At 39.6% G+C, this 20960-nt stretch overlaps 1 protein-coding gene across 1 annotated transcript in view; it reads left to right on the top strand.

Annotated features, from left to right (window-relative positions):
• Positions 1 to 20960, top strand: part of PTGIS (prostaglandin I2 synthase) — a 61041-nt gene that overhangs the window by 25140 nt on the left and 14941 nt on the right. Inside the window, exons 6-7 of the mRNA XM_020984187.2 lie at positions 2517 to 2698; positions 19883 to 20051. Of these exons, the coding sequence (XP_020839846.1) occupies positions 2517 to 2698; positions 19883 to 20051 (351 nt within the window). The remainder of the gene's footprint in view (positions 1 to 2516; positions 2699 to 19882; positions 20052 to 20960) is intronic.

Below are 20960 nucleotides of genomic sequence, written 5' to 3'. Positions count from 1 at the left end.
AAGATAAAATCAAGGTGTAGCTATGACCTAGACATAAGGGAAGATATCATAAGTAAATTAAAGGAGCATGGAACATATTACTTATCAGGTTTATGGATAAGAGAAGAATTTATGAATAAACAAGAGATAGCATTATGAAATGTAAAGTGGATAATTTTGATTATATTACATTAAAAAGTTTTCATACAAATAAAACCAATGTAGCCAAGATTAAAGGAAAGTAGGAAATTCTTATAGACAGTTTCTTGGATAAAGACCTTATATCCCAAATATATAGAGAACTGAGTCAAATTTATAAGAATATGAGGCATTCTCCAATTGGTAAATGGTCAAAGGATATGAAAAGGCAGTTTTTGGAAGAAGAAATGAAAGCTAAATATGGTCATATGAAAAACTGCTCTAAATCATTATTCATTAGAGAAATGCAAATTAAAACAACTTTGAGATATTCTCACACCTGTCAGATTGGCTAAAATGATAGAAAGGGAAAATGACAAATGCTGGAAGGACTGTGGAAAAATTGGGACACTAATAATACACTGTTGGTAGAATTGGGAAGTGATCCAATAATTTTGAAGAGCAACTTGGAATTATGCCCAAAGAGTTATAAAACTGTATATACTCTTTGCCCCAACAATGCCACTATTAGGTTTGTTTCCCAAGGTGATCAGGGAAAAAAGAAAAAAAAACCTTTTATGTTCTGAAATATTTGTAGCAGCTCTCTTTGTGGTGGCAAAGAATTGGAAATGAAGGGGATAGCCATCAATACAAGCTGAGTAAATTGTGATAAATGATTTTGATGGAATATTATTACTGTGCTGGAAGAAATGACCAGCAGGTTGGTTTTAGAAAAATATGCAAAGACTTGCATGAAATAATGCAGAATGAAATGAGCAGAACCAAGAAAGCATTGCATATAGCAACAGCAATATTGTTTGAAGAGTAACTGTGAATGACTACTAAGCTGTTTTGAGTAACATAATCATTCATATCAACTATGAAGGATTTATGAAGGAAAATGCTATCTACCTCCAAAGAAAGAACTGATATATGGAAGTATTTATTGTATGGTTTATATATGTGTGTGTGCATGTATATATACATATCTATGTATATGTATACATACATATACACACATATGTATAAAATTTTGGCCTCTAATGTGGGGTTGGGAGGGAGGGAGAGAGTCAACTTAGAACTCAAAATGTAACAAATAAATTAATTTTTAAAATTTAAAAATAATGCAGATTAAACTTAAAAATGGATTGTGTATTTTTTAAGGAGAGCTAGTTGTTAGACATTTACCACTATACCCCGGAATGTTTGAGACCATCTTATTTGACAGTTGAGTAACTGAGGCTTGGAGAGGTGAAACAACTTGCTTGAGGTCACATAGTTAATTACTGATAGAGTTAGGACTTGAAACCAAATCTCCTGGTTCCTCTTTTCTTTCTTCCCTTCTTTCTTTCTTTTTCCCAATGTGCAACAAAAACCTTTATTAGCATTTGGCTCAGCTGTTCCTGAACCTGCTAATCTCAAAACTTAATATTAGGATTTTAAAGAGCTATAAATGCAAAACAGTGCTGTCATGGCAATTTATGCTTTCATAATTAGATCAACAATTAACAGCCACCCCTAAGAGGCAGGACCAGATGGAGGGTGAATTCTTTCTGGATGTTGTGGTCAGTGAGGGTGCAACCATCTTCCAGCCTCTTATTGCAAACATGATCCTCTGCTGGCCAGGAAGGATGCCCTCTTAGTCTTGGATTCAGGCCTTTATATTCACAATAGTGTCACTGGGCTCTACTCCCTGGTGATGGGGGGCCTCCACAAAGATCTGCATACCACCTCTAAAACACAGTACCAGATGGAGGGTGGATTCTTTCTGGATTTTGTTATTAGATGGAGTGGGGCCATCTTTTAGCTGCTTGCCTGCAAGCATGAGCCTCTGTTGGTCAGGAGGCAAGAGATGATATGTTGTGTCTGGGAAATAGCAAGTAAGCTGGTTTGTCTGGAATACTAAGTGTGTGAGAGGGATAAATGGGAAATCATCTGGAAAGAGAGGTGAATCCAAATTGTGAAGGGATTTGAATGCCAAAGGAGTTTGTACTTTATTCCAGAACAGCAGAAAGGCATTCAAGTCTCTTGAAAAGGGGAGCAATATAGTCAGATATGTGCTCTGGGACTTTCAACTTGGCAGCCAAAAGGGTAGATTGGAGAGGGCAGAGATTGAAGGCAGGGATCCCAATCTGGAGGATGCTGCAGTATTCCTTTCTCTTCCTGAACTCTGGTCTGAGTCTCATGGGCCTCCTGAAGCACAGAGCCTGGGGTAGGTATGCCTGGCTCTTTCCAGGTACCATGAAGGAAGTCTTCTAACACAGGGACTGCTTTGACCAGGGAAGGGTAGGTCCTGGGCCAGGAGGCCCCTCTAATATCCCTATGAGTGTACCCTTTCCCCCTGTGTACCCGGAAAGGTTGGGCACGGGCCCTGACTCTCTGTGATGTGTTCCCTGCAGAGGAGAAGAAAGAAGCCTCCCGAGTAAAAGCCCATCTTTGGAAGCTTCTTTCCCCAAAAAGCCTGGTGGGCAGGGCCCACAGAAGTGCCTGGCTGGACAGCTACCAGGAATATCTTGAGGAGCTGGGAGCCGGGGAGGAGATGCAAGCTAGGGCTTTGCTACTTCAACTCTGGGCTACTCAGGTGAGTTTGCACACACGTATAAACACTCCAACAATCAATCAGTGAGTATTTATTAGGTGCCTTCTACATGCTGGGTAATGTGCTAGTCACTGGGGGGCACAAGTACAAAGAATAAAATGATCCTTGCTTCTAATGAGTTTACATTCTAACGAGGGATTCAAGTACAGAAATATAGACAGCATGAACATGAAATGAATGTGTGCGAACTAGCTAAATATAGGGTAGTTTGGGAGGGAGGGCACTAGCCCTTGGTGGAATCAGGAAAGGAGTCATGCAGAGGCTGGTGCCTGGGCTGCACCTCTGCGAGGTGGCGATAAGGAGGCCTGAGGGACAGCCAGTGCAAAGACAGAGATGGGAGAAAGAGAGTCCTGATTGAGGAACAAGGAGAAGGCCTCTTTGGCTGGATTTCACTGTTCAGGAAGGGGAGTAATGTCTAGAGGGGCTGGAAAGCTAGGTTGTGGTGGGTAAATAAAAGCTAAACAGAAGAATTTATGTTTTATTCTAGAGGCCATAGAAAGCCATGAAAATTAATAATGACTCTATGTGCTCTGCTTTCCTCATATTGACCCAGTGAGATAGAGAGCATAAGTGTTAGCTCTCATACAGACAGCAGTTTGAAAAGCTAGGAGGATTTGAATAGACAGATAGTATTATCGTGAAAATAGTTTTGACCTCAAGGAGCCCTTAAAGGGGTCTCAGGTGTCCACAGACCACACTTTGAGAACCACTAAATCAACAGTCTTTAAGTGCCCATCCATCCTTTGATTTTTAAGAACTAGAGAAGTGGTCCCCTCCTCAAACCCTGATGCAGACAGAATTGCTGTCATCATTGCCCCACCCTTCTAATCCTGTATCCAGGAGGCCTCTAAGAATGGGTGAGGCGCATCTGCTGCTGGCTGTAGCTCAGTCCCTGAGGGACTAGAACTGACGTTTCATGCTCTTGTCTCTGGGCCCAGCTCTCTCTCCCCCTTTCCCTCTCCTTCTGTCTCCCCTTCCCCTCCCCTTGGAAGAGGCAGAGTGTTTCATTGCATCCCTGGATAGGTTATTCCCTCATATCGTAGAATATTTTCAAGTTTCTTCTGTGACCATTAACGCTTAATGCAGGTAGGGGTTGGCAAAGAAGCAATGTTTTGCTGTTACATGAAGCAGGGTGGGAGAGTGAGGGACTATGTTTGATTGATCCCTGGGGGATGCAATCAAGACTCCCATTAACATCTAATTACCTGTTCTACGAATAGTTCATTGTCTCTGAATTATTTTCTGAGGCTAGTACTTCACAGGGGTAGCTATAGTCAGGCTATTATCCTACCACTGAAATCTCTAATATAATTTTCTTTTAGAAATCATCACAGTCCTTTGAACAGGACAGTAAAATAACTTCATTCAAAAAAGCCGCTACAGATACAAGAACCCAGAAGAACTTTTAGGTAGCTGTGGTAATATTAAATTCTGAAACCATACCAACAAGTTAAAAGCAAAACATTCCTTCTAAGAGGAATACTTTCAAGATGATCTGCCCATATCCTGGGTATAGTTAAGTGCTTTTTTTGGTTTTGTTTTGTTTTAATAAATTTTTTTTTTTGGCAAACAAGGAAATAAATAGGCAATGGTAGCCCAGGCTTGTAATCCCTGATAACTGAGGAGGCTGAGGCTAGGGGGTCTCTTAACTCAGGAGTTCTGAGTTACCTTGGGCTAAACTGATTAGGTGTCCACATTAGTCTGACCTAAATGTTGTGAGCCTCTAGGAATGCAAGGCTGCTGGGCTGCCTAAGGAAGGCCAAACCTGCCCAGGCCAGAAAATGAACAAGCCAAAGCATTTTTGCTGATCAGAGTGGGAGCAGGCCTCTGTACTTCCAATGTGGGTGAGGAAGGAAGGAAAGAAGGGAGGGAGGGAAGAAAGGAAAGAAGGAAGGACGGAAGGAAGGAAGGGAAAGGAAAGGAAAGGAAGAAAGATTAAATTTAGTAACGTTATACTCTTTTGATGGAAAATTTTTAAAAACAGAATACTGGTGGTTTGTTAAGAAAGAGAAAAAAATAAAAGTATGCTGCATATTGAAATCCAGAAATGGAACACCTCAAATCTACAACCCTACACAGTTGAAATGATGAAATCCTGGTGTGATAATCGAATCACCCTTTAAGTTGTTCCATTTCAATGTCTGACTTCAGAATCTTGTGTCTATTAAAAGATCCCTAGGAGAGAAGACTGCTAAAGAATATGAAAATTCAGCAAATTGCTGTCTGTTGTTTCTTTGATCGCATTCATGACAAGGGTCCCAGGGAGTGGCAGGCAGATTTATAGGCTCATAGAACTTGGGAATCAGGAGGACTTTAGAGACATCCAGTCCAATTCAATCTAATCCAATAAACGCATTTATTAAAAACCTACTATGTGCCAGGCACCGTGCTAAGCATTGGAGATACAATTAATACAAAGAAAGACAGTCTCTGCCCTCAAGGAGCTTACAATCTAATGGGGGGGGGAAGACAACACACAAAAGAAGGCAGGAAAGTGGGGTGGGGACACCAGGAGCGTCAAGATATTAGGAGACACCCTCCTTTCCAGAGCTAAGGTCCAGCAAGCAGGCTGTGCCCTGAGCTTGGCATAACCACAATCCTTTGTGCTCACCCTCTGGATGATCTGATGGTCCCTGAGCTGGGCCAACATGAAGCCCTGCTACAAACAGACTTTTTTGTCACTAGACAACCTTGCCTCACCGTTGCTTCTGTGCCTCACTACTATTGCTATGCTACCCTGTTTGACTCTCTGTGTAGCCACAAATACATAAATCAAGGTTCAGCCACACTAAAGCACCCTAACACACACACACACACACACACACACACACACACACACACACAAGGTATGGGGCCCCAGTACGTGTCTAATTTCCCTCCTTGCTTGCAAGCCGTTTCCCTCATTTTGAAATTAAACTTCTGTTTGATTCCCGACTCTCCTGTCTGTAGCCGGCTCTGTTTGGCTGCGGCCACCCACAGGTTAGAGGCTGGTTCAGCCCGGTTGACAGGAGGCACCCAATTCATTTATTTTACAGAGGAGGAAATTGAAGGGCAGAGGGAGGAAATGGTTTAGAGGATCAGAGATGTAGAGCTCAAAGAACCCTTAGAGGTCATTGAATTCAACCTCCCCATTTTACAGATGAAGAAACTGGGGCCTTAGGAAGGTTAAGTGATTTCCCAGGGTCTCAGAGGTGGTAAGTGGCAGGATTGAGATTTTAACCCATGTCCTTCAAGTCTAGTGTTCTTGTCCCTGGATGACAAGGCCTCCTCTAAAAGGCCGGGTGAGCCAAACACAGTCACAATGCTATGAGAATAATTATAACAAATGTTTTTTTTCCCCCTAGAATTCTCCTTTGGTGCTTCATTGTGGTATGGAGGTGACCTAGGGTCCCTAACAACCATGCCCAAAGACCACAAACTCTGGCAGGTCCTTCGAAGCTGGGGAGGCTTCAAGTCTGGGCTTTGCAAAGGCCTGTGAGCCTGTCACCCCAGGACCAGCCCAGCTCAGTGTGGAGAGGCTCATCACCAAAGGGCTGGCCACTAGGAAATCCCTTTTTTTCCCCCCTACAGCAATTCTTTTAACTGTGGAATGGTTACTGTCTGCATCATTGAAGGGAGTACCCACCTCCAATGAAATCATAACTCTTTTCAAATAATTGGACTATTGAAATTTACATTTCTCTAGCATTTCAAAATTTACAAATAATTTCTCTCATAATAATTCTGTGATATGAGTAGGGCAAATGTTATCATTCCCATTCCACAAATAGAGTAACTAAGACTCAAGGAGGTAGAATAAGTCAAGTTGCTTAGCTGGGCAGCCCCAGTGGCAGAATTCTAACTCAAGACTTCTGACTCGTGTTCTTTCTTTACTGAGAGAAAGATAGCATAGTGTAGCAGATACCATGCTGGACTTGGTGTTAGGAAGACCCGAGTTCAAATCTTGCCTCAGACATTAACTAGCTCTGTGACCCTGGACAAATCATTTAAACCTCTTTCAGCCTGGGTTTGTTTGGTTTTCGGTAAAATGAAGCAGCTGGACTCACTGACCTCTAAGATCTCTTCAAACTCCTAATCTATGATCATATAAGCCTCTCCTAGAGTAGTATATAGGTGAATTAGTTATCCAAGGGTAGACCAGTCAGAAAGTCAGAGATTCAGGACAGACAGAAAGGAGAGTCGCCCCCAGCCATAACAGTCATGGAAGTTGAGTTTAATAATAAGGCAAAATTCTGCGTTAGCCAGGGGTTTCTTATAGACCCCTTTATAGGGGCAGGGAGCTTTCCTAGGAAATGAACAATCCTAAACCTACGAGTAAGGGCATTGTTCCTGACTTGGGGGTGGTGGGGAATGATGGGGAGATACTTAATCATAAATCTACTCCAGAGGTCAAGGAGAGGTTAGGAGGATCTTGGGTGCAAATAATAGCTACTATTTATATGATTTTTAAGGTTTGCAAAGGGCTTTTCAAATATTTGCTCATTTGATCTTCACAACAACCCTGGGAGGTATATCCTATTATTATTATTCCCATTTTACAGATGAGAAAACTGAGGCTAAAGAAAATCAAGTGACTTGCCTAGAGTCACACAGGTAGTGAGTATCTATGGCAGGATTTGAACTCGGGTCTTCCTGACTCCAACTCCAGCACTCTATCCACTGTGTTGTCTCTCTTTAATCTAAGCCCACCCTCCCTTGCTCAATACCCCTGCCTCTTCCATGGGTTAAAAGTCAAAGATAAGGGGCAGCTAGGTGGTGCAATAGATAGAGCACTGGCCCTGGAGTCAGGAGGACCTGAGTTTAAATCTGGCCTCAGACACATAATACGCACTAGCTGTGTGACTTTGGACAAGTCCCTTAACCCCAATTGTCTTGCCAAAAAAAAAGTCAATGATAGGCTTAGGAAGTTGGAGCAGATAAGCGAGGTTACAGCAGTTAAATCCATAACATAAAAGAACCAGTTAGTCCTGCACTACTGAGGAGCACAAGAGAGAGAGGCTATTTCCATCTCCATCTTTAGAAGACTGGTCCATCTGGGACTCACTTGGGCTGAAATCCACAGATCCAGCTCTGAGAACCTTTGGCAGCCGCAGTAGGTCTGGGTGATCGATATGTTGTAGTTAGTGTCGTTAATGATGAAAATTCGAAAAGAGATGCCCAGTTCCCTCCATCATATCCATCAGCTTTCATTTTCCTCATTCTTTTCCAGATTGTTTTTAGCCTTTAGCCTAATGTCACTTGCCTCAGAAATCTGATATTCCATGGCTCGAGTCCTTAATGGATGTCCCTAGGAGTTTGAAGAAATCATAGGCGGAGGGGTTAGCCTGCATCTGAACTCATTATTATTATTATTATTTGGAGGACCTAGGTCAGTGGAGCTAGATGGGAACTCAGAAGAAGGTGGTAGAGTTTCTGGTCAAAGGACCGGAGTTTGGGTTCAAAACCAGACTCTGATGCTTTCTGACCTTAGAAAGGCTATTTATTATCCTTGATTCTAAGTTTTCTCATCTATAAAATTAGGCAGTGGAAGTAGGTAGCCACTGAAATCCCTCCTAGTCCCTAGATCTAGGACCCTCTGTGCCTATGAATATAGAATGTCAGTGCTGGAAGGATCATGGAACATAAATCATATGATAACAAAAACAACAACAATAATGATAGTCAACATTTGTATAGCACTTACTATGTGTCTGACACTGTGCTAGGCGCTTTACAATTATTATCTCATTTGATCCTCACAACAACGCTGAGAGGTAGGTGCTATTATTGTCCAATTTTTTCAGATGAGAAAACTGAGACAAATCTCAATACTGGAGAGATCTTGACATCATCTTGTACAAGCTAAAGGAGAAGCCACTTACTGATTTCAAAGTGGTCCAGAACCTAGGTCTCCTGACTCCAAGGCCAGGACTACTTCCACTATTGAACGAATGCAAAAAGCATTTACTAAGCTTTTATTGTAAACTGAGAAATAGGCCTACAGGGTTTAAGGTTAGGTTGTGATCAGTCTGGTTTAATAAGGATGCCCTCCCCGGGTAAATGTCACCAGGTCACACCCTTCCTTATGTGGGCACCCATGTACATGTGGACAACCACAAGCTGGGGGTAGTGAGATTCCAGGCTCTGCCCCTTTCTTTCTCCCCCTCTCCCTCCCATGGCTCATGACTATAAGCCTTTCCCTGAAAACAAATGAGTGACCAGCTTTGCATTATATCTGGTTTTCTAATGAAAAAGCAACCACCTGGCTTGAAAACTTGGAGTGATCAAATGATATCACAAATAGCTTAACCAGACAGTGAATTATTGATTGCTCATCCTTATCTGATAAAGAGGGCTCTAGTCAAGGTTGAAGGAAGAAGCTAGCCAGTGAGATCCAGAGCTGCAGGGAAACACTGCTCTCCATCACTTCCATGGGCCCATGCAGAAGTGGGCATGCAGACACAGACCCAGAGGAAGCAGAGGTAGGGATGGAGCTTGGGCAGGTGGGCAGGCAGGGGGCTGTCCAGGGTACTTTGTCCACCTCTCAGTACAAGTGGAATTTCTGAGTCTGAGCCAAGCTTGGCATTCACCAGGCCTTTGTCCCTCCACTTCCTGATGGGTAGGCCCTTGGCAGCATCGTGAAGGTTGTCCTATTGTCCCTTCTTCCCTTTCTGCTCCTTTCTCTATTCCATCTCTCCCTCCCTGCCAGGGAAGATTCTATAAATGTATTCTATAAATGATTCTATAAAAATATTCACATAGGAGACCCGGATTATAGTCCCAGTTCTGAACTTGGATGCATCACACTGATCCTCAGTTTCCTCTTCTGTAAAATGAGGGAGTTGAACTCAGTCAGGGGTTCTTAACCTTTTTTTTTTTTAAAGGCAGTTGGGGTTAAGTGACTTGCCCAGGGTCACACAGCTAGTAAGTGTCAAGTGTTTGGTCTGAGGCCAGATTTGAACTCAGGTCCTCCTGACTTCAGGGCTGCTTTTCTATCCACTGTACCACCTAGCTGCCCTGCCAATTGGCCCTTTGTTTTTCTTCTTCTTCTTCTTCTCTCTCTTTTTTTTGGCAATTAGGGTTAAGTGACTTGCCCAGGGTCACACAGCTAATAGGTGTCAAGTGTTTGGTCTGAGGCTGGATTTGAACTCAGGTCCTCCTGACTTCAGGCCAGTGCTCTATCCACTGTGCCACCTAGCTGCCCTTTTAACCTTTTTTTAAAGGGTCGTAAAGTGCTTTCTCTATAGCAACTTTTGAAGTTGTTTTTTTAAAGAGATTTTGCTAATCTCCATTTTGTTGGTGAGAAAATTCAGCTATCAGAAATAATTTGCCATTGGGCCCCTTTTCAGAATATTTTAAAAAGCAAACAATAAAATACATAGGTTACAAAGGAAACCAATTATACTGAAACATAGTGTATTGTTTTAAAATACAAATAAAGTTGAAATATAAAATCAAATACAGAATACTTTAACACAATAAGTTCACCTCCCCCAGGGTAGGAACCCCTAATGGGGCAGTTAGGTGGCATAGTGGATAAAGTGCCGAGTCTGAAGCCAGGAGGACCTGAGTTCAAACCTGCCCTCAGACACTTATTAGCTGGGTGACTCTGGGCAAGTCATTTAACCCCAGTTGCCTCAATTAAAAAAAAAAGCACCCTAATAGATGATCTCTGAGCTCCTTTCCAGTTCTAGCCTGCTTAATTCTAAAGTCTTGCCTATCTTTGTTTGGCATTCTCAATTCCTTAGTGCTCCTAACTCTAATTCTATGCTTTCAGTTCACTTCCAGCCCTAACTTTCAGTGTTCCAAGTCCTCTTCCAGTTTTGACATTCTATGGCCATCGCTTCCAGAACATCTGGACCCTGCTTGAACACTCCCAGTGATATCAAACTCACTCCTTTCTGAGACAGCCCATTCTAAGGTTGAACAGCTCTGCTTGTTAGACAGAGATCCCCATAGCTCCTTCAGATCTATGAAGGCTGCTCTCATGTCCCCCCCACCCCAATCTTCTTTTCTCTATGCTAGAAAAAATTGTTAATTAATAATAAACACCTTTCACATTTGAATAGCATTTTATGCTGAGCACTTTCAAACATGTTATAATAGCAAAAACTCACATTTACATAGTTTTTAAAGAGGTTTACAAAACACTTTCCCCACAAAAAGTCCTGTGAAGTAGAAAGTGAAAAGATTATTGTCCCCATTTTGCAGATGAAGAAACTGAAGCTCTGAGTGAAATGACTTCTTCAACATCCTACATAGCTAGTTAACTCTGAGTCAAGATTCAAACCTATCTCTCCTGCCTCCAGGTCCTGTGTGTTATTCTACTTTACCATACTGCTGTTCTCTAATGTTATCTAAATTATTCCTTATAGCACCCCTATAAGCTTTGGTAACATTTATTATTATGTCCATTATGTAGGTGACAAAGCTGAGGCTCAGAGAAAAGAATTTGCCTACAGTGGTCACATAGATGATTAATATCAGTCCAGAGCTCTTTTCTCAGATATTATCTTAGCTTTCCTTGGATGAAATCAACCAGAGAAGCAGGGACAAGAATCTTTCCATCAGCTGCTTAATAGCTAGGGGCCAATGCCCCGGTTTGGCCAATGGCTATCCTATCCAATATCTCTTTCCCCACCCCCTACCTCAAGCATGAAGGCCCTGTCAATTGTCCTGTTTCTGTTCCTACCACCCATTGCCTCTAATGTCCTTCGAAGCATAGTTCTGGGAAGGCATCAATAATTCACGGGCTGCAGCTATAGATGCTGCCTGGCTCTGGAGAGCCAGGCCTCCCAGAAACCTCTCGGGGGGATTCACCACGCTGCTGCCCAGAGCAGTGCTCTCAGCCTGCTGGCCAGGGATATTTGGTTGGCTCAGGAAAACCAATCTCAATGGGAGCTCAGGAGTGGCTGTAAACCGATGTCTTTGGAGGGGGATTTGGGAGTCCTTTAGCTTCAAGGCAACTCTTGACAGTTTTCACTAGTGGAAAGGAAAGCAAAGTAGATCACAACAACCTGACACGACGTAAAAAAAAAAGTAAAGAAAATAACATCCGTGAAACATTTAACAAATCCACAGAAGAGCAGAAGAGTATTCAGAAGGGGATATAGATGACCAGAGCTGCTTTGTTAATAAAGCCATATTAAATTTAATAGGGAATATGACTGGACCTGTGATTTCATTGATGTAAAGAACTCCCAGGGAAGGAAACTCTGTCTAACAAAGCAGGTCATCACCTTCTCTGCCTCTCATCACCTTCATCATCAACTCCTAGTCTCAGAGAGTTGCCTAGAGCGCTGAGACATTAAGTTAGAGTTGCATAGTATGCAACTCAGAGATGGGACTCGAACCCAGTATTCCTGGCTTCAAGGTTGCCTCTCTACCATACTGCCTCTTTTTTTTGAAGAGACTATGTCTTCTTCTCCTCCTCCTCCTCCTCTTCCTCCTCCCCCTCCTCCCCCCTCCTCCTCCCCCTCCTCCCCCTCCTCTCCCTCCTCCTCCTTCTTTTCTTCTTCTCCTTCTCCTCCTCTTTCTGTATATAATATATATGTATAAATATGTATTTGTAAAATCACTCTGTACATACTTCTATTTATCAGTTCTGTGGATGCAGATAACATCTTCCTTCATAGGTCCTTTTTAGCTAATCAGTGTCATACACAATTCTTTTTTTTCTGTTCTTTGTATATTGAAATGTTCATATTAAGTTCACCAAAAGAAAAGGAACAAAAAATTTTAAAATGCCCATTTCTATTAGGTTTCATTTGTTTGTTTGTTGCATTTTGGGTTCCAAGTTTTTGCCTTCCCTTCCTCCCAACCCCATATTAGAGAAGGCCAACATTTACATAGATATATATGTCATGTCTATGTGTATATATATATATATATGTAATGTATATGTATGTATATGTAATGTATGTGTGTGTCTATCTCTTGCTATTTATCTGTCTATATTTATATTTATATATGGAACCATACAGTACATACTTCCACATGTCAGTTCTTTCTGTGGAGTTGGATAGCATTTTCCTTCATAAGTCCTTCATAGTTGATATGAATGATCATGTCATTCAGAATAGCTTAGTCATTCAAGTTACTCTTCAAATAATATGCTTTCTTGGTTCTACTCATTTCACTCTGCATTATTTCACACAAGTCTTTCCATGTTTTTCTAAGATCATTGAGCTTATAATTTCTTACAACACAGTAATATTGCATCACAATCATATACCACAACCATTCAGCCATTCCCCAATTGATGGGTATCCCCTCCATTTCCAATTCTTTGCCACCACAAAGACAGCTGCTATAAATACTTTAGAACATATAAGTTCTTTTTCTTTTTCCCTGGTCACCTTGGGAAACAGACCTAATAGTGGTATTGCTAGGGCAAAGGATACAGGTAGTTTGATAACTCTTTGGGCATAATTCCAAATTGCTCTCCAAAATGGTCGGATCAAATCACAATTGCAACAGTGTATTAGTGTCCCAATTTTTCCATAGCCCTTCCAGCATTTGTCATTTTCCCCTTCTATCATTTTAGCCAGTCTGATAGGTGTGAGATGGTATCTCAAAGTTGTTTTAATATGCATTTCTCTTAATGAATAATGATTTAGAGCATTTTTCCTTATGACTATATACACTTTTGACTTCTTCTCCCAAAAACTGCCTGTTTATATCCTTTGACCATTTATCAACTGGGGAATGGCTCATATTCTTATCAATTTGACTCAGTTTTCTATATATTTGAGATATTAGCCCTTTACCTGAGAAATTGGCTATAAAATCTTCCCCTCCCCCAACTTTCTATTTTCCTTTTAATCATGGCTACATTGGTTTTATTTGTATAAAATCTTTTTAACTTGATGTAATCAAAATTATCCACTTTATATCCCATAATGTTCTTTATCTCTTATTTATTCATAAATTGTTCTCTTGTCTATAAATCTGATAGGTAATATGTTCCACACTCCTCTAATTTACCTATGATATCTCCCCTTATGTCCAGGTCATGTATCCATTTTGACCTTATCTTGGTAAATGGTATAAGATATTGATCTATACCTAGTTTTTGCCAGACTGCTTTCCAATTTTCCCAATAGTTTTGACCAAGTAGTGAATTATTTTCCCAAAAGCTTATATCTTTGTGTTTATCAAACACAAGGTACTATAGTCATTTACTACTGTGTATATCTACTCTATTCCACTGATCCACAATTCTGTTTCTTAACCAGTAGCAGATAGCTTTGGTAATTACCACCTTATAATATAACTACTAGACTTCCTTCCTTTACATTTTTTCATTAATTCTTTTTATATTCTTGACCTTTTGTTCTTCCAAATGAATTTTGTTATTTTTTCTAGCCCAATAAACACTTTTTAGTAGTTTAATTGTGGTGACACTAAATAAGTAAATTAGTTTAGGTAGAATTGTCATTTTTATTATTTTGGCTCAGCCAACCCAGGAACAATTAATATTTCTCCAGTTATTTAAATCTAACTTTATTTGTATAAAAATGTTTATAATTATGTTTGTGTAATTCCTGGGTTTGTCTCAGCAGGCATACACCCAGGTATTTTATATTGTCTATGGTTATTTTAAACGAAATATCTCTTACTATCTCTTCTTGTAGGGCTTTGTTGGTAATATATAGAAATGCTGATTTGTGTGGCTTTATTTTATGTACTGCTACTTTTCTAAAATTCTTAATTGTTTCAACTGATTTTTTTGTTGAATGTCTATGATTTTCCAAGTACTCCATATTGTCTGCAAAAAGAGACAGTTTTATTTCCTTATTACTCATTCTGATTCCTTTCATTTCTTTTTCTTCTCTTATTGCTATTGCTACAATTTCTAGTTCAATATTGAATAATAGTGGTGATAATGGACATTCTTGCTTCACTTCTCATCTTATTGGAAATGTTTCTAGCTTATTCCCATTACAGATAATGCTTGCTGATGGTTTTAAGTAGACACTTTTTATAATTTTAAAGAAAAAATCCATTTATACATATGTCAAGTGTTTTTTTTTAAAAGGAAGAGTGTTGTTCTATTTTGTCAAAAGCCTTTTCTGCATCTATTGATATGATCATATGATTTTTGTTGATTTTATTATTGATATAATCAGTTATGTTAATAGTTTTCCTTATATCGAACCAGCTCTGCATTCCTGGCATAAATCCCACTTGGTCATAATGTATAATCTTTGTGATATACTGCTGTAGTATTTTAGCTATTTTATTTGGGATTTTTGCATCAATTAGTGAAATTGGTCTGTAATTTTCTTTTTCTGTTTTTGCTCTTCCTGGTTTAGGTGTCAGCACCATAGTTGTTTCATAAGAAGAGCTTGGTAGAACTCCTTCTTTGCCTTTTATTCCAAATAATTTATTTAATGTTAGAATTAGTTGATCTTTAAATGTTTGGTAAAATTCACTTGCAAATCCATCTGGTCCTAATGCTTTTTTCTTTCTTTTTCTTTCTTTTTTTTTTTAGGCAGTTGTGACTTGCCCAGGGTCACACAGCTAGTAAGTGTCAAGTGTTTGGTCTGAGGCCAGATCTGAACTCAGGTCCTCCTGACTTCAGGGCCAGTGCTCTATTCACTGTGCCATCTAGCTGCCTCTTGATGCTTTTTTTCTTAAGACTCTCATTTATAGCCTGTTCAGTTTCTTTTTCTAAAATAGATTTAGTTAGATATTGTATTTCTTCTTCTGTTTATCTGGGCGGTTTATATTTTTATAAGTATTCTTCCATTTCACTTAGATTGTTAATTTTATTGGCATATAATTGGGCAAAATAACTCCTAATAATTGCTTTAATTTCACCTGCATTGATGGCATAGTCACCCTTTTCATTTTTGATACTAGTTATTTGGTTTTCTTCTCTCTTTTTAAAAAAATCGTATTAACCAATGTTTTATCTATTTTTATTGTTTTTTCATCAAACCAATTTCTAGTTTTATTTATTAATTCAATAGTTCTCTTGTATTCAATTTTATTAATCTCACCTTAAATTTTCAGGATTTCCAGTTGGGTATTAAATTGGGGATTTAAAATTTGTTCTTTTTCTAGTTTTTTAAATTGCATATCCAATTAATTGATCTGCTCTTTCTCTATTATCTTGAAATAAGCATTTAAAGATATAAATGTTCCTCTGATTACTGCTTTTGCTGCATCCCATAAGTTTTGGTATATTGTCTCATTATTATCATTCTCTTTCATAAAGTTATTTATTATTTCTATGATTTCTTCTTTCACCCACTCATTCTCTAAAATTAAGTTGTACATAATAGACTTGCAAATTCATGTGCAATTGTCTTTTTATTTTACTATGTTATGGAACTGCTTCTTTTATTCCATAAATTAAAAATAAAATAAATTTAAAAATTTTTTTAAAACTACCTTATGACATTTTAAACTAAAAACAAATAGGTTACTTAGTTTCCAATTAATTTTTAATCTGTGTTTCCATGGTCTTTTAGTAAATGTAATTTTTATTGCATTATGATCTGAAAAGGGTGAACTTACTATTTCTGCTTTTCTGTTTTAACTAGAAGGTTTATATTCCCTAACAGAGAGTAAATTTTTTTTTTTGGCTAGGCAGTGGGGTTAAGTGACTTGCCCAGGGTTACACAGCAAGGGAGTGTTATGTGTCTGAGGCCAGATTTGAACTCAGGTCCTCCTGAATCCAGGGTCTATCCACTGAGAGTAAATTTTTGTAAAGGTGCCATGTATCACTGAGAAAAAGATTTCTTTCTTTCTATTCCCATTCAGTTTTCTCCAGATTGCTATCATATCTAGTTTATCTGAAATTCTATTCATCTCCTTGACTTCTCACTTATTTTTGGAGGTAGGCTTATCTAGTTCTGAAAGTCTCCCACTATTATAGTTTTGCTATCTATTTCCATCTGTAATTCATACACCTTTTTCTTTATAAATTTGGATGCTATTGCATTTGGTGCGTATATGATTAGTATTGATATTTACTTCATTATCTATGATTTCTTTTAACATAATGTAATTTCCCTGCTTATCTCTTTTAATTAAATCTATTTCAGCTTTAACTTTGTCTGAGATCATGATGGCTACCCCTGCTTTTTTTATATCAGATGAAACATAATAAGTTGTACTCCAGCCCTTTATTTTTACTCTGTGTGTCTCTTATTTTTAAGTGTGTTTCTTGTAAACAACATACTATCAGGTTCTGCTTTTTGTTACATTCTGCTATCTGTTTCCATTTTGTGGGTGAGTTTATTCATTCACAATCAAAGTTACTACTGCTAGTTGTATATTTCCTACCATCCTATTTCCTCTCATGGTTTATCATACTCTCTCTCTCTCTCTCTCCCCCCCCTCCCTCTCCCCATTCCTCCTCAGAAGTGTTGTTTGATTTTGACCACTGCCTCCCTTATATGTACACCTAAGAGTCCCTCTCTTATCCTCCTATTTCTCTGTGAGTTAAGAAGACTTTCATACCCAACCAGGTGTATTTGTTATTCCTTCTTCAACTCAGTTGTGATGAGTATAATGCCTCCCCCTCTCCAACCATGCTCCCCTTCACTATAAAAATTCTTTCATTCATGCCTTTTGTATGAGATAATTTGCTCCATTTTGCTTTTCTCTACCTAATTTTATGTATTAGGATTATCCTATCATAATCAACCCAAACCCAAGCCTTTTGTCTATGTATACACTTTCTAACTACTCCAATAATGACAATGTATTTTTAAGAGTTATAGGTATTATTTTCCCATATAAGACAGTAAACAGTTTAAACTTATTAATGGAGGTAGTCTTTCATGTTTACCTTCTTATATTTCTCCTGATTCTTGTATTTAAAAGTCAAATTTTTTGTTCAGTTCTGGTCTTTTTCTCAAGAGTGTCTGAAAGTCCTTTAATTCATTAAATAGATATTTTTTTCCTTGCAGGATTACACTCAGCTTTGCTGGGTAGGGTATTCTTGGTTGCAAACCCAATTCCTTTGTTCCTTGATTACCTTATTATATTGCATGCCCTTCAGTCTTTTAATGTAGAAGTGGCTAAATCTTGTGTTATCCTGACTGTAGCACCACAATATTTGAATTGTTTCTAGCTACATGTAATATTTTATTCTTGACCTGGGAGCTTTGAAATTTTGCTATACTGTTCCTGTGAGTTTTCATGTGGGGATCTCTTTCAGGTAGTGATCAGTGCATTTTTTCCAATTCTATTTTACCTTCTGGTTCTAAAACATCAGGACAATTTTTATTGATAATTCCTTGAAGTATAATGTCTAGACTTTTTTTCCTTGATAATGACTTTCAGGTAGTCCCTGTTTTCAAATGAGATATTTCATGTTCTCTTCTATTTTTCCATTCTTCTGGTTTTGTTTTGTTATTTCTTGATATCTTATGAAATCAATAGCTTCTAATTTTTCTATTCTAATTTTTTATTATTTTATTCCATAAATTAATTCTAATTTTAAGGAGTTACTTTCTTCAGTAAGTTTTTTGACCTCTTTTTCCAACTGGTTGACTTTTTCTTCATAATTTTCTTACATTACTCTTCTTTCTTTCCCCAATTTTTCCTCTACCTCTCTTATTTGATTTCCAAAGTCCTTTTGAAGTCTTCAAAAAATTATTTTTGAGCCTGTGACCATTTTACAAATTTCTTTGAAGCTTTACAAGTAGTTGTTCTGACTTCGATGTCTTATTCTGAGTTTGAACCCTGATCTTCTCTATCACCATGTAACTATGTATGGTCAGGTTCTTTTTCTGTTATTTATACATTTTTAACAGCCTTTTTCTTGGTTGTTAACTTAATGTTATGGTCAGATTCTGCTCCCGGGCTGTAGGGGACAATGTCTCAAGCTTTGGGTTTTTTGTGTTTTGTTTTTTGGGGGGGTTTTTTTGCTGTTGTTTTCAGACCTCTCTCTGGGGATGGGGTATTTTTGAATTCTTGTCTTTTCCAATGTGCTGTGATCCAAGGCCAGGTGTGTTCACTGCTCTTCTGGCTTGTGCCTTGGTTTATGAGTGACCTCAAGTACTCCTTTCCACCCCTGAGCCATGACCAGGCTCAACTGCCCCTCAACACTGCCATGGCAAAGCCTTTCACCCCCTGCTGTCCTGGAACTGTTCCCACAGTTCTCCTGTGGCCAGCAAGTATCAGTTCGCCCCTCTACCCTGGAATCCAAACCAGGAACAATGCTGTCCTGCAAGTGACCACAATCCGTTCTCTACATCCCACCCCTCTGTGACCTTATTCACTCACTCCCCTCTCCTCAACAGTAGCCACATCCTGGGATTGTGTCTGGTCAGTGTGCCTGGGTCCCATATTCAGTGCCAGCAGAGGACCCCCGAAATCATCCCCTGATCAGCCACCAACCCAGGGGGCGAAAGGTCCCAAAGCTGCATCTGCCCCTGACACAGCTTCCCCCAAGGCTTGTTGTTTGTTAACACTGTGGTGTCTGCCCTTCACCCCCATGAGACCATCACCTCAATAGGTCAGGTCTTTCCCAACAGCCTCCTAAGTTGTCTTAGGCTGGACAACTGCTTTGCCCTGACTTTTTAAATTATTATTATTATTTCTACTACTCTAAAATTCAATTTGAGGCATTGTTTTAACTTATTTGGAGGAGAGTGTGGGAGAGTCAGGGCATTTTCTGCCTTATTCTGCCATCTTCCCACAATCTCCCTCTATTAGGTTTTAATTAAATTTCAATATTAGGTGCTTCTTTCATAGTAATTTTTGAAAGTATTTTTTTGCCCCTTGTGGGGAGGGTTGCTAATCCCTACTTTGCTGCTGAAAAAATTCAGATGTAGAAAATAATTTGCCCTGCCCAAGAGGGCAGGGTCTATGATTTTTTCAAACTTTATATCTCCCCAATGGCCAGTACAGTGCTTTACACATTTTTCAGTATTTTTAAAGTGTTTGTTCTTGGGGTAAAGCCAGTGGGATGGGAACCCTGCTATGGATTCCAAGGCTAGAGCTTGTTTCCATCATACAAAGAATAACCTAAATGCCATCTTGATTTGACTCAGTTTCCTCATTTGTAAAATTGGAATAATAATTATTATGCTCTTGACTTCATGCTGAAACATGATATCAGCGTAGACACCGGGACATCAAGATGGTTACCATTGTTCTTAAGAGTGGTGTATAACCAGATTTTCTTTGCTGGGTTGGGTGGGGATGGATTATCCCTTCTAGGGCAATGCTGGTCCTGCTGCTTTCTGGCTACTGTTGTTCCTCCTGAAGACTCCCACTGCTCTTGCTGCTGTCCTTGGGGAGCTAGAAAGTTCCCTCCAGAAGGAAGGGTGGGTGCTGTCCGAAATGGCCAGTATTCCTCAGGAAGTCCTGGATAGCATGCCTATTTTTGGTAAGTGATCCCTGCTCTTTCACTCTGTCCCTCCTACTTGGGGCGCCCATCCCCAGTATTTAGCCACAGGAAAGACCAGGATGAGAAGTAACATCTCCAGGCTAGAGGCAGTCCCAACACTCAACAAGCTTGGGTATCACAGAGAAAGCAGACCCCAGAGAAGGCAGCATTCTCAAGGCCCTAGCCTAGCTTCTTTCCCTTTTTCTCCACCAGCGGAATAGGGAGGAAACAGAATGCTGGATTCTTCCATGGGCTTGGCTCACCGTCTGCCAGGCATCCTACTACCTCAGGAAGAGACCTTTGAGTCCTCTTCCTGTCCTTCCCTAAATTATTATTATTATTATTATTATTATATTATTATTATTATTATTATTATTATTATTTTGCGAGACAGCCAGGGTTAAGTGACTTGTCCAGGATCACACAGCTAGTTAAGAGTCAAGTGTCTGAGACTGGATTTGAACTCAGGGCCAGTGCTCCATCCATTGCACCACCTAGCTGCCCCATTCACTAAATTTTAAATTGGATTCTTTCCTTAAGAGCTCCCCACTTTGATCCTGTGAATTCTCAGAGCACTCTGAGCCATCTGAGTCTTCCATCCTTGAATGGCTTCCTCTACCAACAGTAAAAGAAGGGTCCAAGAAAGATAAAGGCTGGGCCTCACTGGGTTTTGGCACCCGCTGGGGTCACCAGAGGGCTGGAGTCTGCCCTTTCACTTCGTGATCTTGGTTTGCTCCCCTTGAGTTTTAAGGCTCCAAAAGAGGAAGTTAAATTCTAAATTCTGAGCCTGTGAAGGAGGCCTGTTTCTTCCTTTCAGAAATCAAGATACCTAAGCTCAAGTTCTACCCCCATTAGCATGTGCTCTGAGCAAAATTTTGCTACTGTGAGCCTTCGTCTCTTCATTGGTGA

Source organism: Phascolarctos cinereus, unplaced genomic scaffold (genome assembly GCF_003287225.1).
Source record: "Phascolarctos cinereus isolate Bilbo 61053 unplaced genomic scaffold, phaCin_HiC Scaffold_2;HRSCAF=192, whole genome shotgun sequence".
NCBI classification, from domain to species: domain Eukaryota; kingdom Metazoa; phylum Chordata; class Mammalia; order Diprotodontia; family Phascolarctidae; genus Phascolarctos; species Phascolarctos cinereus.
This window is presented reverse-complemented; position numbering and strand designations above follow the sequence as displayed.